This window comes from Nerophis ophidion, linkage group LG08 (genome assembly GCF_033978795.1).
Source record: "Nerophis ophidion isolate RoL-2023_Sa linkage group LG08, RoL_Noph_v1.0, whole genome shotgun sequence".
NCBI lineage: Eukaryota > Metazoa > Chordata > Actinopteri > Syngnathiformes > Syngnathidae > Nerophis > Nerophis ophidion.
This window is the reverse complement of record NC_084618.1, coordinates 48,374,510-48,393,079: the sequence shown is the minus strand read 5'-3', so window position 1 is coordinate 48,393,079 and position 18,570 is coordinate 48,374,510. Positions and strand designations below refer to the sequence as shown.

At 42.2% G+C, this 18,570-nt stretch overlaps 1 protein-coding gene across 5 annotated transcripts in view; it reads left to right on the top strand.

Moving 5' to 3' along the window:
- LOC133557864 (myosin-16) overlaps positions 1–18,570 on the top strand; it is a 138,882-nt gene that overhangs the window by 82,216 nt on the left and 38,096 nt on the right. For all 5 annotated transcript variants that reach the window (XM_061908734.1, XM_061908736.1, XM_061908733.1 and 2 more), the window contains 3 exons: positions 11,960–12,046; positions 14,926–15,171; positions 15,277–15,394. In XM_061908734.1, coding sequence (XP_061764718.1) covers positions 11,960–12,046; positions 14,926–15,171; positions 15,277–15,394 — 451 coding nt within the window. The remainder of the gene's footprint in view (positions 1–11,959; positions 12,047–14,925; positions 15,172–15,276; positions 15,395–18,570) is intronic.

Here is an 18,570-nt window from a genome sequence, read left to right as displayed (position 1 = left end):
ATAGGTTTTTCCATGGCCAAGGTCTGTGCAGTTTTAAATTGTAGTTACAGCCACCAATAGAACAGGGGTTTTCCTGTGTTTTGTGTATGAAGTAGTTTCCACCCAGGGACATGTGGTCAGATTAGGCAGGTGAGGCACATGTCATGATGAACAATCTTATATCAGTATGTTCTCAGACAGACTGGTCATAGTTATAACATGTTCACCAAGTGTGTGGGCAGTACACTGATGGCTACATGATTTCCATAAACAATAATTAATAATATAAATAATTGTTATCATGATCTACATTAATAGTGTAATAACAACAGTAGGATATAGTGTTCTCATTGTAGCTCGAAGAGTAACAATTTTATCACAAACACGCATAGTAGTAGTAGCTAAGACCCCAAGGTTCGTAAACAGGTGACCTAAAAACTAGTGCAGCTGTGAAGTGCACTGAAACGTACACAACAATGAAAATGTCATTTAAAGCCTTCTGATTAGTGATCATTGAGTCCCCTAATCACTAATCAAAGGCAAGTGTGTTAAATCAGAATTTAAGCAAGAGGTTAAGTGGCTGATAATAGGGAAAACAGAAGTGGAACTAAAATAGGGGCACTGGGCAAGAACTAAATACCAAAACAGGACAAACAATACACCGAGTCTGACCTGAAATGACGGATCATGACAAATGCTCCTGCTAGCAATCAATGTACAGCAGCTTGTTTAGTTCCACCCGAACACAAGCATAAGGAATTCCTTTTGGAAGGAATGTCAAAGTTCAATTAAATACCTGGATTCGATTAAATGAATGAATTACTGAACATGTGTTTACTCACATATCTCCCAAAGGTGTGAACTTACTTCCCCATCAGTGAATCCGCGTGAGATGGCAGACATTGCCGCCATCAACAGGGAGGGTTTAGCCTTAGACCCCGTTTACACTAAGCCGGTTACATTAAGGTTATCCAGGGTAAATCCCACCTAACCTTATCCGTGTCAACACACGCAATGGTCGTTTTAGACCCCCTACCCCCTCCGTCCGCCGGCGCAACGCAACCTAGTACGCATGTGCGGAAAATGCGCAAGTCACAGTCACCTCCAGTGTTGCTTTGTGTGCAAGTTCTTAAATTTAACTTAACTATTAACTGTTGTGGTATTTCACTTAACTGGAATCAAGTGTGCTGTGGGGCCTTACTTATTGTAATGAACCACACCTGAGCCATCATAAATTCATCAAATCTTTATTGGACACGAAAGTAAACAATGTGACAAAGAACATTTGACAAGAATCCATCTAGGGATCTAGATATCTGGACAGGACACACCTCACTTTTTTGCCTTCACCTTCATTGTCCATCCGCTTTTGGTGACTTTATATGCTCTGGACCTAGAGTTGAGTGCGCAACATACATGGCGGACAATAACTGATACAGTCTGCTTTGCCAGTCCAAATGCATTCGCCGTTTTCCATATTCTTCCCTCAACGGCCAGGTAATACAAAGCACACTTTTTTTATCACCTCCACGGGAGCTCGCATTCTCGTTGACTCTCCTTTGACAAATGGACATAGTTTTTTGCCAAGTAGAATAACAGCTGACCTGGACGAATATTCAAAAGTTCTCTTGCCGTCTGAGAAGTGTTGTATCCGAAATAGCTGCAATCTATCTTATTCATGTGTGATTCCTACAAGCATCTGTACATGTAGAACAGGGGCGCTCACACTTTTTCTGCAGGTGAGCTACTTTTCAATTGACCAAGTCGAGGAGATCTACCTCATTCCTATTTATAATTTATATTTATTTATTTATGAAAGAGACATTTTTGTTAACAAGTTAATGGTGTTTAATGATAATACAAGCATGTTTATCACACATAGATTCCTTTATTTCATGAAGACAAGAATATAAGTTGGTGTATTTGATTCTGATGACTTGCATTGATTGGAATTAGACAGTGGTGCTGATAACGTCCGCATTTTCAAATGGAGGAGAAAAAAAGTCCTCCTTTCTGTCCAATACCACATGAAAGTGGTTGGATTTGGCATCTCATTTGTCCAACTTGCATACTCGTTTTTAAACACTTTGTTATGAGAGTAGCATATGTGTGTGGCCCTTTAATGTCTGGCAGCAGGTGAGTGACGTCAGTGAGAGTGCGGGTGGGCAAGCAAGTGAGAAAGTGGTCGCTGAGGGCGGGGGAGAAATACATTGGCATCAAACTCCGTAGCTTGCTAGCTTGTGCACGCTAGCTTTCTGAGACTCTTATTTTGTTAGCACAGGCAGGATGAAACAGGTCTTTTATGGTGAAGACAGGAACTGTGCAGTTGGTCTTTAGAGTTTTGACAGTAGGTACGGAGTCTCTAGAAATAAAATGTGTTTCTCTGTGTCCGCCCTGTTAGTGATTTTTTTCTTAAATATGAGCTTGCAGCAGCCAGCGTCATCTCACAAGATCCTCGGGTGCCGAGAATGTCAAACAACTGACGAAAGTGAAGTCTTGGTATGATTGATGATTGCTCATTTTTATGTATATTTTTAATGCCTGGCTTGAGATCGACTGACACACGCTCCGAGATCAACCAGTCGATCGCGATCGACGTAATGCCCACCCCTGATGTAGAAGAAGGAGAAATAGGACATGGCTGGATGACTCGCCTCCATATTTCAAGTTGTTAGCTCCGAGTTACGAAACCGCTTTATTATGAAGCTGGCTGTGGGGAGTTCTTTCTAACGTCACTTCCTGTGTGGGGCACGGTCTTTCTGGGGTCACTTAATCTCCGATCAATGACTCCATACAAAGTTAAGTGCTGCAGATTCAAGAAATACACGGCACACTTACCTATGTAAAAAATTGTCTGTGGAGGGGGACCTTAAAGGCCTACTGAAATGAGATTTTCTTATTTCAATCAATGTTTATTTATATAGCCCTAAATCACAAATGTCTCAAAGGACTGTACAAACCATTACGACTACGACATCCTCGGAAGAACCCACAAAAGGGCAAGGAAAACTCACACCCACTGGGCAGGGAGAATTCACATCCAGCGGGACGCCAGTGACAATGCTGACTATGAGAAACCTTGGAGAGGACCTCAGATGTGGGCTACCCCCGCCACCTCCCCCGCCCCCTCCCCCTCTAGGGGATCGCAAGCAATGGATGTCGAGCGGGTCTAACATGATACTGTGAAAGTTCAATCCATAGTGGCTCCAACACAGCCGCGAGAGTTCAGTTCAAAGCGGATCCAAGACAGCTGTGAGAGTCCCGTCCACAGGAAACCATCCCAAGCGGAGGCGGATCAGCAGCGTAGAGATGTCCCCAACCGATACACAGGCGAGCGGTCCATCCTGGGTCCCGACGAGCGGTCCATCCTGGGTCTCGACTCTGGACAGCCAGTATTTCATCCATGGTCATCGGGCCGGACCCCCTCCACAAGGGAGGGGGGGACATTGGAGAAAAAAGAAAAGAAGCAGCAGATCAACTGGTCTAAAAGGGAGGTCTATTTAAAGGCCAGAGTATACAGATGAGTTTTAAGGTGAGACTTAAATGCTTCTACTGAGGCAGCATCTCGAACTGTTACCGGGGGGACTTTCCAGAGTACTGGAGCCCGAACGGAAAACGCTCTATAGCCCGCAGACTTTTTTGGGGCTTTAGGAATCACTAATAAGCCGGAGTCTTTTGAACGCAGATTTCTTGCCGGGACATATGGTACAATACAATCGGCAAGATAGGATGGAGCTAGACCGTGTAGTATTTTATACGTAAGTAGTAAAACCTTAAAGTCACATCTTAAGTGCACAGGAAGCCAGTGCAGGTGAGCCAGTATAGGAGTAATATGATCAAACTTTCTTGTTCTTGTCAAAAGTCTAGCAGCCGCATTTTGTAATCTAACCAACTGTAATCTTTTAATGCTAGACATGGGGAGACCCGAAAATAATACGTTACAGTAATCGAGACGAGACGTAACAAACACATGGATAATGATCTCGGCGTCTTAAGTGGACAAAATGGAGCGAATTTTAGCGATATTACGGAGATGACAGAAGGCCGTTTTAGTAACGCTTTTAATGTGTGACTCAAAGGAGAGAGTTGGGTCGAAGATAATACCCAGATTTTTTACAGAGTCACCTTGTTTTATTATTTGGTTGTCAAATGTTAAAGTTGTATTAATAAATAGAGGTCGGTGTCTAGCAGCACCGATAATCAGCATTTCCATTTTTTTGGCGTTAAGTTGCAAAAAATTAGCGGACATCCATTGTTTAATTTCATTAAGACACGCTTCCAACTGACTACAGTCCAGCGTGTTGGTCAGCTTTAGGGGCATGTAGAGTTGGGTGTCATCAGCATAACAGTGAAAGCTAACACCGTATTTGCGTATGATGTCACCCAGCGGCAGCATGTAGATGCTTAAGAGTGCAGGGCCAAGGACCGAACCCTGGGGAACTCCACACGTTACCTTAACATAGTCCGAGGTCATACTGTTATGGGAGACGCACTGCACCCTGTCAGTAAGATAAGAGTTAAACCAAGACAGGGCAAAGTCTGACAGACCAATTCGTGTTTTGATACGTTCTAATAAAATATTATGATTGAAGGTATCGAAAGCAGTGCTAAGATCGAAGAGCAGCAACATAGATGACGCATCAGAATCCATCGTTAGCAATAGATCATTAGTCATTTTTGCGAGGGCTGTCTCAGTAGAGTGATTCGCCCTGAAACCGGATTGAAAGGTTTCACATAGATTGTTAAACGCTAAGTGTTCATTTAACTGCTCTGCAACAATTTTTTCGAGGATTTTCGAAATAAAGGGAAGGTGAGACACCGGTCGGTAGTTTACCATGAGGTCAGGATCGAGGTTAGGTCTTTTAAGGAGAAGATGAATAACCGCTTTTTTGAATGCTAGGGGAACAGTGCCCGAGGAAAGTGATAGGTTTATAATATTTAGCACTGATGGACCTAATAATACAAAAAGCTCCTTGATAAGTTTCCCAGGAAGTGGGTCTAGTAAACATGTTGTTTGTTTTATTCCATTTACACGTTGTAACAATTCTTCTAATATTATTTCATAAAACCGAGAGAAACTATTTTGGATATTTGCAGTATCCGCCGTATATACAGTCGTATCTGTGTTAATATAACCCAGTTGTAGCTGAGACGCATTGTCTTTAATCTCCTTTCTAATAAGTTCAATTTTCTTATTAAAGAACTTCATAAAGTCATCTGCCGAATGGGTGGAGCTACTGGAAGGAGTCCCTTGTTGGGTTAGCGATGCTACCGTACTAAACAAAAATTTTGGATCGTTTTTATTAAGGCGGATGAGATTTGAGTAATAATTAGTTTTAGCTAAGGTAAGCATGCGTTTATAAGTTATTAAACTATCACTCCATGCTTGATGGTGCACCTCAAGTTTAGTCGTGCGCCATTTGCGTTCCAGCTTTCTACATAATAATTTTAAACGGGGATAGCAGGTCCATTCTATGTGTCATACTTGATCATTTCGCGATATTGCCATATTTTTGCTGAAAGGATTTAGTAGAGAACATCCACAATAAAGTTCGCAACTGGAGAAAAGCCCTGCCTCTACCGGAAGTCGCAGAAGATTACCTCACATGTTGATGGCTACTCACATATTCACATTGATTTTAATGGGCGCCTCCAACAAAAACAGCTATTCGGACCGAGAAAACGACAATATCCCCATTAATTTGAGCAAAGATGAAAGATTTGTGATTGAGGATATTGATAGCGAAGGACTAGAAAAAAAAAAAAAAAAAAACTCGATTGCAGTCGCGTTGCATTGAGACGGATTCATATGTTTTTAGACACATTTACTAGGATAATTCTGGGAAATCCCTTATATTTCCATTGTGTTGCTAGTGTTTTAGTGAGTTTAACAGTACCTGATAGTCGGAAGTGTACGTCCACGGCCGTGTGTTGACGCACAGTGTCTCAGGGAAGTCGACGGCAGCTGTACGGGAGGCGCAGGCTCAGCTGATATCCGGTAAATGGCGACTTTTTACCACAATTTTCTCACCGAAACCTGCTGGTTGACAAGTGGTCGGGATCCATGTCCGCTATGATCCATAGTAAAGTTTCACCTCCGTGAATTTTAAACAACGAATCACCGTGTGTTTGTGTGGCTAAAGGCTAAAGCTTCCCAGCTCCATCTTTCTACTTTGACTTCTCCAATATTAATTGAACAAATTGCAAAAGATTCAGCAACACAGATCTCCAAAATACTGTGTAATTATGCCGTTAAAGCAGACGACTTTTAGCTGTGTGTGTGCGCAGCACTCATATTCATAACAGCCCGTGATGTCACGTGTACACGTCATCATTACGCGACGTTTTCAAGAAAAAAGTCCCTGGAAATTTAAAATTGCAATTTAGTAAACTAAAAAGGCCGTATTGGCATGTGTTGCAATGTTAATATTTCATCATTGATGTATAAACTATCAGACTGCGTGGTGGGTAGTAGTGGGTTTCAGTAGGCCTTTAAACACTGGTTTAGTGTGGCTGAAACGGGGCTTAGGCTAAAAAATTATTTGTTGAAGCGGTTAAATGACTTAGTGTAGACATTGCCTTAGAGGTATTTATATCACCCCTATCTTTTTTTACCCTTATACACACGCCTGTTTCTTTACAGTATATTCTTTCCTGCCTTCAACATGAACATCTTTGCTATTCTTCCTTTGCGCCACAGCATCATTTCAGAGCATCTTTAAAAAGCCTAAAGCTCAGAGGCCTGTTTTTTATAAACTGAGTGCTTGTTGTTTCACACAAGTTGTTCTTGGAGGATGTGTGTATTTAAGCCACACAACGCTGGCAGCCCCTCTTAAAGACGGCATGTTCCAGTAGGCAAAAACAGAAAAAAAATCTATATCTCAGTTGAGTGTTGAAAAGAATGACAGCAGGCCCGAGGGTGTGTGTTCTGTGCCTTCTCCCCACTCTGGGTAGTCTTTCTAATGGGGATACTCCGGGCCCCCCCACCCCCTACCAGCTCCCTTATGCCATACGGACGTTGAAAGAGGCACGCAGGGACATGCCTCTTTTTATCTGTTCCACAGCTTGAATAGAGCATATCTCCTCCAAAGACATGCTTGCTATTGTTCAGCACTGCCTTGCAAAGAGGAGAAAGATATCATCAGGAGACACAAGTGACAGACAGCACTATTTTCCATGGAGTCTTCTCCCACTTGGAATGCTGGCTTATAGATAGGGTGAAAAGCTCTGTGATCCGGGAGGAGCTCAAAGTAAAGCCGCTGCTCCTCCACATTGTGAGGAGCCAGATGAGGTGGTTTGAAGAAGAACGAGTAAAGGAAGCTGTGTGAAGTTTACATGATGTCTCTGGAGTCTGCTTTCACGCACATAAACACTACCACAACATGGTGTCAGAAGTAGACAAACCTACAGTGGGTAAAAAGTAGGTGTAGTTGGGAGAAGTGAGGCTGAAATAGTCCAGCTGAGGTCATTGTTTACCTAGCTGGCGGCAGGCTAAGCTAGGCTAGGCTACGGAGAGCAGTGGATCCGCATCGGAGCCCGGATAAGGACGGGAGATGACAGATCAAATATTCTCCATCGCGCCTCCTGGCAGCTTCAACTTCGAGGAGCCCAGCTCGTGGCCGCAATTGTTGAGACAGCTCAAATGGTTCAGGATGGCTTCAGGATTGAGCGGAAAAGAGGACGGCTATCAGGTCAACTCTCTACTGTATGTGATGGGTGAAAAGAGTGACGACATTCTCACTACGTTACTACTAAGCGACCAACAGAAGACAGTCTGTGCCGAGGTGACAAAAGCATTTGATTAGCATTTTGTGGGTAAGCACAATGTAATTTATGAACGTGCTAAGTTTAATAGCAGTCAGCAACAACAAGGTGAGTCTGCAGAGAACTTTATCACAGATGTGCATAAGCTGGCAGAACACTGCAAATTTGATGCCTTAAAGGAGGAAATGATAAAAGATCGCATAGTGGTCGGGATAAGAGACTCCAGAGACTTCATGTAAACTTCACACAGCTTCCTTTACTCGTTCTTCTTCATCCCCTTCTTAATTCACATAATATACTCAACGGCGCCCCCTCTGGACGCTATGTGATATTGTACTTAACATCTGTACAGTTTGTGCATCTGGTCAGGATGCCACCAGAACACCTCCCTAGGGAGGTGTTTAGGGCATGTCCGACCGGTAGGAGGCCACGGGGAAGACCCAGGACACGTTGGGAAGACTATGTCTCGGCTGGGGAGAGGGAAGTCTGAGCTTCTCTGCTTAGGCTGCTTCTACTACGACACGACCTTAGATAAGCGGAGGAAAATGAATGGTTGGATGGATTTTGGGCCTGTAGGTGCTGTGGAGAGCAAAAAGCGATAACAGTAACATTGCATACAGGTGCTTGACTTAAGAGGGAATTGATGGAAAGAAAAAAATGGAGAGTTCAAAATGGAATGTTAGGGTGCAGTCCACCGAACACAACAAAAACAAAGGATGAAAAGAGGCAAAAAAGCATTTTGTGCCGATATACTAGATTTGCGTGTATTAAAACGTGCAAACTCGATCTACACATGCTAACTCAGAGCGGATCTCCAAGCTTATGCGCAATCTGTTAAATGAGCAAAATAAAGAACGCAATCCATTTTTCGAAGGAGTTTTGGAAGGAGGTGCACGCAAATGGGAAATTAAAGAAGAGGGTGTTGAGTTGTGTTCATATCAATCAATGTTTATTTATATAGCCTAAATCCCAAATGTCTCAAAGGACTGTACAAACCACTACGACTACGACATCCTCGGATGAACCCACATAAGGGCAAAGAAAACTTACACCCAGTGGGCAAGGAGAATTTACACTCAGTGGGACGCCAGTGACAATGATGACTATGAGAAACCTTGGAGAGGACCCCCCCCCCCCCCAGGGGACCGAAAGCAATGGATGTCGAGCGGGTCTAACATGATACTGTGAAAGTTCAATCCATAGTGGCTCCAACACAACCGCGAGAGTTCAGTTCAAAGCGCATCCAACACAGCAGCGAGAGTCCCGTCCACAGGAAACCATCCCAAGTGGAGTCGGATCAGCATCGTAGAGATGTCCCCAACCGATACACAGGCGAGCGGTCCATCCTGGGTCCCGACGAGCGGTCCATCCTGGGTCCCGACTCTGGACAGCCAGTACTTCATCCATGGTCATCGGAAAGGACCCCCCCACAAGGGAAGGGGGGAGAGAGGTGAAAAATAAAAGAAGCGGCAGATCAACTGGTCTAAAAAGGAGGGCGATCTAAAGGCTAGAGTATACAAATGAGTTTTAAGGTGAGACTTAAATGCTTCTACTGATATAGATTCATAATGTAGTCTTTTATCGTTTGATAACGTATGTGCACTTTTTAAAAACGTCAATCTTGTCCATTAAATAAGGTAAGAAAATAGTTGTCATTGTTTACATCACACATACAATTAATCAACATTTTCGGGTTCTCATTCAATACTTAACAAAAGTTACAATATTAACATCCCTAGTACATAAAAGTACAGTATAGGACGGTAAAACACTGGTGTGAGCAGTAGTAGTACATAGCAAAGGAGACAAACAAGCACTTGTTCTTCTGGTGGCCCAAGCTTGACATTTTTGGATTTAAAATAAAATGACATGTGTATTATTATTATTGTGCATGTGTAGTTTTCAGATGACAAGGTATTGCTGCCATTGAGCTAATAGTAGTACATACTGTACAACATCCCAGCTTTGTTGTTGACAGCTGTTGTACGTGTTTTCTCCCCGTCGGGGCGGCGACGTCCTCATTCTCGGGTACTCTGGCTGCTTCCTTCGCCGCACGGAAATGACAATGCCAGAGTTTTCAGACATTTCCACTTCTGGAGCCAGTTTTCTAAAACTTCCGTCTCACATCACCAAAGACGCCGTTTGCATTGGGATAAGAGGCAGAAATAGTCCATATCTTCACCATTTCCACTAAAAATGGGGGCAGGCCCTAAAAGGGTGAACATCTTTGCCACCTGTAAAGTCCTGACTCAAACAGGAGCTGGGGTTCTTTATTAGTATATAAAGAGCAGTGAGGTTGCTGTCCTTCAGAATTGTTTACTGAGAGGATAGTGATGACTGAAACCTTCACACAGACTGTGGAGAAAGGGTGAGACACCAGCCTTGGAGGGGCGGCACACCCTAAAAAGGGCCTCATGGTGTTAATATGTTTTAACATGTTGTGCCTTTAAGTGCATCTTTGCTGGTATCGAGTAGGCCTAACATTACAACTTTTTATGGAGCCTGAAGTTTGAAAATTGACTCAACAGCTGCAAAATATCAGTGTAAAGACAGGCAAGCTTCTAACTAAAGCGCGAGCTGTTTGTGCAGGTAATGGACCAAGACCATAACTCTCTACACGTGGGCTGTGTGATGTACATGTTTGAGCAGGTAAAGGATACCTTCGACCACTTTGCTTGGGAGTACAAGCATTGTGAAAAACATCTGCATTTGTGCAGACCAACATTATAGATGTGGAATAGTTCAAAAGTGCACATACATCATTAAACAGTGTATACAGTTAGATAAAACATTTACTTTACAAGTTCAGTTCCAATGACAGCGTTGTTATGAGTCTAGTTTTATTGTTAGTAGAAACTCATACCTAAACCAGAAAATACAATTTTGGTAAACATTACATGTAAACGCAAGCCAAATAGCGTCAAATAACAAACTGTATATAGAGCTAGAGCTATATAGTGCTAATTTTAGCATGCAAGGAGTACCAAAATGTATGACTGAGGTGTACCTGCAAAATTAGATAAATATTTTACTCTGAGGTGTATGGCTGCACAATTACCTTAAACATATAACATGCTAATATTACCATGCTGACAATTTACGCATAGTAGCAAGAAGATTTTGACTTAGGAAGGGTTTTAATCAGTTGTGACATTATGTTTGATAGAAAAGTGGGAAATCTGAGATTTGAATGTTCTGAGGAAGTAGAAAGTTTTGAATTTGACTTAGGAATGGTTGAAATCGAGTGAAAAATCTATAAAAGCAGACAAAAGAAAAAAGAGTGTAAACTGTGTTACGGAAAAGTGGGGAAAAATATCATTTTTGAAAGTTTGAAAATTATAGTTATGTTTGGAATGTGAATGTGGTGGTAGTGGAATGGTTTGAATATGTTGAGGAATGTGGAAAATGTGGATTTCCTCAAAATCATTGTACAATTAAAAATGGCAGCATGCGTGGATGAGCTGCACATTTTCTAAGTGGAATGGTATGAATGGAATCAAAAATGTGGGAATAAAAGACAGACGAAAAAATTGCGTAATTATAATTCTTGACATTCTCATCATTATGATAGGCTTTATTAGAGGAGGTAGTCTCAATAGTGAGACCAATACACTGATTAGTTATCACTGTCAATTCCTTAGCATCAGATCCCTATTCAAAGGTACCATCTTTATCCTTAATGATTGTCACAACATTCAAACAAATTTAAAGTGGGCCAATATTGGTCGGCATTTTTCCACTTTGACAATTTTGTGGTGCACAATTTTACCTCACTTTTCAATTTCATTTTCTTTGACACACTGCCACCAGAAGAGCTTGTCTCAAACTTGGGAGACATAACGATTACTACAAATTTTTTTAAATGCAAAAATGTATGGGAGTGTGTTGTAACCAAGAATCATGGTAAAACAAAACATCTCAAAGTTACCTTATTCCACTCTTGTTAAGTGGTGCTAAACTTGACAGTTCCTGCGAGTACAGGAGTGTCCTGTCCTGGAAAAGGAGAAAACACAGTGAATTACCAATGGGATTAAAAAAGATTACTACAACTTTGGGTGAAAGGCGCACATTGCACATGCTTTACAAAACAACCATTCAAACTCACTGAGTAGAAACTGAACCCATGCTGGTTCTACCAAACTCAGATGACAAACAGTTTGGATGTGTTTTAGCAGGATGTTGGGTAAAATGTCATTTATTGAAAATGATTTGACAGGTGGAGAAGCAGAGAGCAGATCTAAGCAGAGAACTAGAAGATCTCACAGATCGACTGGAGGAAGCAGGAGGGTTCTCAACCTCTCAGGTAAAACTGCATTTTGACATACAGCAGAACCCATAAAAAATGGTCCTATATCTGTAAACGCTATGTTTCCTCATAAGTACAATATAAACTTTCCCTTGACACCTTTATCAATCTTAAATGCAAGTTTAAGTGACATTTTAACATTCTGCCTTTAAAGGCCTACTGAAATGAGATTTTCTTATTTAAACAGGAATAGCAGGTCCATTCTATGTGTCATACTTGATCATTTTGCGATGTTGCCATATTTTTGCTGAAAGGATTTAGTAGAGAACATCCACGATAAAGTTTGCAACTGTCGGTGCTAAGAGAAATGCTCTGCCTCTACCGGAAGTCGCAGACAATGACGTCACGTGTTGATGGCTCCTCACATCTTCACATTGTTTTTAATGGGAGCCTGCAACAAACAGTGCTTTTCGGACAGAGAAAACGACAGTTTCCCCATTAATTTGAGCGAGGATGAAAGATTCGTGTTTGAGGATATTGATAGCGACGGACTAGAAAAAAAAAAAACGTCATTGCATTGGGACGGATTCCGATGTTTTTAAACACATTTACTAGGATAATTCTGGGAAATCCCTTATCTTTCTATTGTGTTGCTAGTGTTTTAGTGAGTTTAATATTACCTGATAGTCGGAAGGGTGTCTCCACGGGTGTGTTGACACCAATGTCTCAAGGAAGTCGGCGCCAGCTTCATGGACGGCCCAAGCTCAGCTTTTCTCCGGTAAGAAGCGACTTTTTAACCACAATTTTGTCACCGAAACCTGCTGGTTGACATTTGGTCTGGATTCATGTTCGCTTTACCACGCTCTGATCCATAGTAAATTTTCACCTCCGGGAATTTTAAACAAGTAATCACCGTGTGTTTGTGTGGCTAAAGGATAAAGCTTCCCAACTCCATCTTTCTACTGTGACTTCTCCAATATTAAATGAACAAATTGCAAAAGATTCAGCAACACAGATCTCCAAAATACTGTGTAATTAAGCCGTTAAAGCAGACGACTTTTAGCTGAGTGTGTGCGTAGTGCTCATACTTCCTGAAACCCTGTGACGTCTTGCGTATACGTCATCATTACACGACGTTTCGAAGACAAAACTCCCGGGAAATTTAAAATTGTAATTTAGTAAACTAAAAAGGCTGTATTAGCAAGTGTTGCAATGTTAATATTTCATAATTGATATATAAACTATCAGACTGCGTGATGGGTAGTAGTGGGTATCAGTAGGCCTTTAACAGTTGAGCACACATAGGATGGATAGCAATGTTAAAGAATCCATTTGTGTTCTTATTGTGTTAGCTGATTCACATGCTCGGTGGTTAAGTCTTTGCATTGAACATGATTTTAAATAAACGTCAATCATAATTCGTAGGTGTGTTGGAGTCTTTTTAATGCTATTTGTTAGCCCTTTGGCCATCTGGCCATCAGCAGTCCAGCTGTTTGAATATAATGTTTATGATTTCAAGAAACAGATGTATTGAATTTTCTTTCATTCCTCAGATAAAATGTAATGGCACCACATACAAAACATTGTCCTGCTCAAAGGAAACAACAAAACTCACAATGTTTGCCAGAAAAGAAAAAAAAGACGCATTGGGAAATGGTTGACCTTGACTATGCTTGTAACAACATGCTAATTGCATAATCAGAGGGCATCAATAAGGGCTCACGTTTTGGCTTTCTGAAACGGCACTTGTATTTTGGAACATGGAGAGGTCGGTAAATCAATCAATCAAAGTTTACTTAAATAGCCCTTAATCACAAATGTCTCAAAGGGCTGCACAAGCCACAACGACGTCCTCGGCTCGGATCCCACGTCAGGGCAAGAAAAAAACTCAACCTAATGGGCACAATGAGAAACCTCAGAGTGGACCGCAGATGTGAGGACCTCCCCCTTTAGGCGACCAGCGCAATGGACGTCGAGTGAATCTAGTTAATAATGTGAGAGTCCAGTCCATAGTGAGGCCAGCAGGGAACAGAAGAAGGGTCCAATAGAAAAGTTTAACTTTCGCATCTCATTGCATATAACTGTGGTGCATTTAACAGACTTTGATTAAAGTTAGAAACAGAGGAAATGCACTAATATTGATTATGTATTATTATTATCATCATTGTTATTATCCAATAAAGAAAATTCAATGTGTCTCTACCTTACACTCTGAAATAAAGGAAAACTTGACAGATTTATAAGAAGTATATATCTGAGAGTTTTTTGACTATTTAAATTTATATAATGGCCACTTAATATGGGCTTCATGGTGGCAGAGGGGTTAGTGCGTCTGCCTCACAATAAGAAGGTCCTGAGTAGTCTGGGGTTCAATCCCGGGCTCGGGATCTTTCTGTGTGGAGTTTGCATGTTCTCCCCGTGAATGCGTGGGTTCCCTCCGGGTACTCCGGCTTCCTCCCACTTCCAAAGACATGCACCAGGGGATAGGTTGATTGGCAACACGAAATGGTCCCTAGTGTGTGAATGTGAGTGTGAATGTTGTATGTCTATTTGTGTTGGCCCTGCGATGAGGTGGCAACTTGTCCAGGGTGTACCCCGCCTTCCGCCCGATTGTAGCTGAGATAGGCACCAGTGCCCCCCGCGAACCCAAAGGGAATAAGCGGTAGAAAATGGATGGATGGATGGATGGGCCACTTAATATTATTAAATTTATTGGGACATTTAAAAAAAAAAAATAATAATAATACATTTCAAAAAATGTTTTTTCTCAAACAAAACCAAATTGTTTGGGGATTTTAGCCTTGACATGTTCTGGATATGTTAATCACGTTTTTTTAAAGGCAAAAACCTAATTTGTTTTTACATGTGTTTTAAAAATCTGGTTATAGCCACATCCATGCAATGATTGTAGTAAAAGAGTGATGTGTGATCAACAGATGGAGGTGAACAGGAAGAGAGAAGCAGAGCTCCAGCGTCTGAGGCGAGACCTGGAGGAGTCAACGGTCCAGTCCGAGACGCTGGCCGCCACGTTGAGAAAGCGTCACGGGGACGTCATGGCAGAGCTCAGTGAACAGTGTGAGGCTCTGCAGCGGGCCAGGGCCAAGTTGGAAAAAGAGAAGCAAAACCTGAGGATGGAAGTAGACGACCTCTCCACTTCACTAGACAGTCTGCAGAAAGCCAAGGTTGGGATGCTGGGGGACATGGAAAAAGAGTTTCAAACAGTAACTTGAGCTCTATGCCTGTGTGACAAATGAATGGCACATGTTGGTTTGGATGTGCTGCTGCAGATGTCCTCAGATGGCCAGATGAAGAAATTGGAAGAGCAGCTCTCTGAGTCTAACCGGAGAGGAGATGACCTGCAGCGGACTCTCACTGAGCTCACTGTGATCAAGAACAGACTCACAGGTACACAAATGGTGGAGCCCTTTTGATTTAAATCCAAACATAATCTAGAATAAGTGACTTATTTCTAAATACTACGTTGATTGTTTGATATATTCAACAGACGGCCCATTTTTGATACATACTGACAACTTATAATACTACCAGAGCCCTTTAATATGTTGTCATATTGTTGGTTCTTTGCAAACCATTAGACACTTGATAAACAATTGCAAAATACATCAAAATATCTAAAAAAAAACAACTTGATTCCGATGCAAAAACCTACGAACAAGCTCCCCAGTGGTACTTGAACTATTTTGATAGGCCAAATATTATTGGAGATACTAATTGTTGAACCTCAAAAATCAGTCGCTTTTTTTGTCCTGGATTATTCATTAAGACGGAGTAATGTGTGACATACGTTTTTGAAAGTGGACTCAAAAACATCATAGTTCCCTTATTATTTATCAAAAATGGATGACATGCAAAAAAAATGGTTTGTTCTGTAACTCAAAGAAAATCACTTAAAGAAAAAAAATTGAACCTGATTGATTCATTTTAATTATTTAGTTAATTTTGGAAAGCGACATTCCAATTAACAAAAAAATATCTTTAACTTCCATATATCCGGGTATTCTCAACAGATGATACGTTTTTAAAAAAAGCCCCACATAGACAATCTATTTCAATTAAATTTAATGAGTTACAGGCTCGGGATCTTTCTGTGTGGAGTTTGCATGTTCTCCCCGTGAATGCGTGGGTTCCCTCCGGGTACTCCGGCTTCCTCCCACTTCCAAAGACATGCACCTGGGGATAGGTTGATTGGCAACACTAAATTGGCCCTAGTGTGTGAATGTGAGTGTGAATGTTGTCTGTCTATCTGTGTTGGCCCTGCGATGAGGTGGCGACTTGTCCGGGGTGTACCCCGCCTTTCGCCCGATTGTAGCTGAGATAGGCGCCAGCGCCCCCCGCGACCCCGAAAGGGAATAAGCGGTAGAAAATGGATGGATGGATGGAGTTAATCAATTATTCATCAAAAAATTCAAAAACACAATGTTTTCAATGTTTTTTTAGGCTTTCCGGACAATAAAGCCTAAAAAAACACGGAAAAGGGTAGAGTGCCTTTTGGGTTGGGGAGGATATCTTGCCCCAAGTGGAGGAGTTCAAGTACCTTGGAGTCTTGTTCACGAGTGAGGGAAGAGTGGATCGTGAGATCGACAGGCGGATGGGTGCGGCGTCTTCAGTAACGCGGACGCTGAATCGATCCGTTGTGGTGAAGAAGGAGGTGAGCCGGAAGGCAAAGCTCTCAATTTACCGGTCGATTTACATTCCCATTCTCATCTTTGGTCATGAGCTTTGGGTTATGACCGAAAGGATAAGATCACAGGTACAAGCGGCCGAAATTAGTTTCCTCCGCCAGGTGGCGGGGCTCTCCCTTAAAAATAGGGTGAAAAGCTCTGTCACCCGGGAGGAGCTCAAAGTAAAGCCGCTGCTCTTCCACATCGAGAGGAGCCAGATGAGGTGATTCGGGCATCTGGTCAGGATGCTACCCGAACACCTACCGAGGGAGATGTTTCGGGCACGTCTGACCGGTAGGAGGTCACGGGGAAGACCCAGGACACGCTGGGAAGACTATGTCCCCCGGCTGGCCAGGGGATGCCTCGGGATTCCCCAGGATGAGCTGGACGAAGTGGCTGGGGAGAGAGAAATCTGGACTTCCCTACTTAGGCTGCTGCCCCTGCGACCCAACCTCGGATAAGCGGAAGAAGATGGATGGATTGATTTTAGGCTTTTTACAAATGATATTTTCAACTACAAAAGGGTTCAATACAAAAGTAATCAACTAAATGCAGTGTTGTCATGATACTATCAAGTCTCCAGAGATTGCATGGCAACACACACACACACACACACACACACGCACACACGCACACTCACACAAACACAGTAATGTTTTTCAAAGATCAAACTAAATGTTTTAAAAACAAAAAAAACGCCTTTTAGAGGGAATATCTGCATTACTATGATACTAACTGACTATAGTGGAGTTTTTATTCTGAATTAAATTTTTCACAAACGCCTGGTGGCAGCAGGGATCGTGGCTCTCGCCGCAGACACATTTTTAATGCCGGACGCTCAAAAACCACGATCAAATGCACAGACTGTACGATCCTGAGACCTTCAATTTTGGGTGCTGATTTTTTGGGTCTTTTTCCTATTATATGTCGGGGCACTTCTGGGAAATGTGAACTAAGTGATCAACACACAGAGAATAATGATCTGGGCAGTGAGAAGCTGGCGCTGTAATGTTGATAAGTAGGTTTGGGCCGATTTGTCACGTACCAATAACAAGTGCAAAACTTTGTACCTGAATGCAACTGCAGACAGAGAACCAGACCACACACATGTCAAAGTTAGGAGGTGTGCAAACACTGACTGAACTCTGGTTGATGGTTCATTTTCTTCTTAGTAAGGAAGCCAACTAAAATCTCTCCAAAAATCACTTGACCCCAAGAAACTGCACTTGAACTCTCAAGCTGGGGTAGGTCTATTTTTGCCCCAACCAGCAATCCATCCTTTTCAACAAAAAAAACAGGACCACCTCTGGCTAAATTGGGGCCCTAATCAGAATTGTATTTAAAATCTAATATTAAGCGCCCTGTCACTCATTAATACTTTACGTGCGCCTCTTCACACAAAATGGGGCCTCCCACGGATGGTGGGGCCCTACACACAACGCGTGATCTTGGTATAGGGAGGGATGTCTCTTCAAAGAGCCGTAGCCTCTAATTTGTCGGTGCTGGACTTCCATTTAGAATGTGAGAGGGGTGATCTGAATTTCCTGGTCAATATAAGTCTGGACACCTCTGATTACACAGCTGTCACCACAATCCAAGATTGATAGAGAGATGGAGGGATACGTTCCATTAGGTCATCATTTGTTTTTGGTAGAATTTCAAAATAGTGTCAAGCATAAGCATGGTTTCAAGAGTGCTGCAACTCACATTTTTGGAAAAAACGGCCATTATCCATTAATTTAGGGGTTTTCAACCTTTTTGACTACACAGAACAGTGTAGTCTGACAGACTGTTGAGGAAAATATCGGCTCCAGGCCACATGGTGATCTGATTTCACTTTACCACCGCACAGTACCTACTTTTCCATTGGCAAAGCCAGGTACTACATGGTCTTACTTC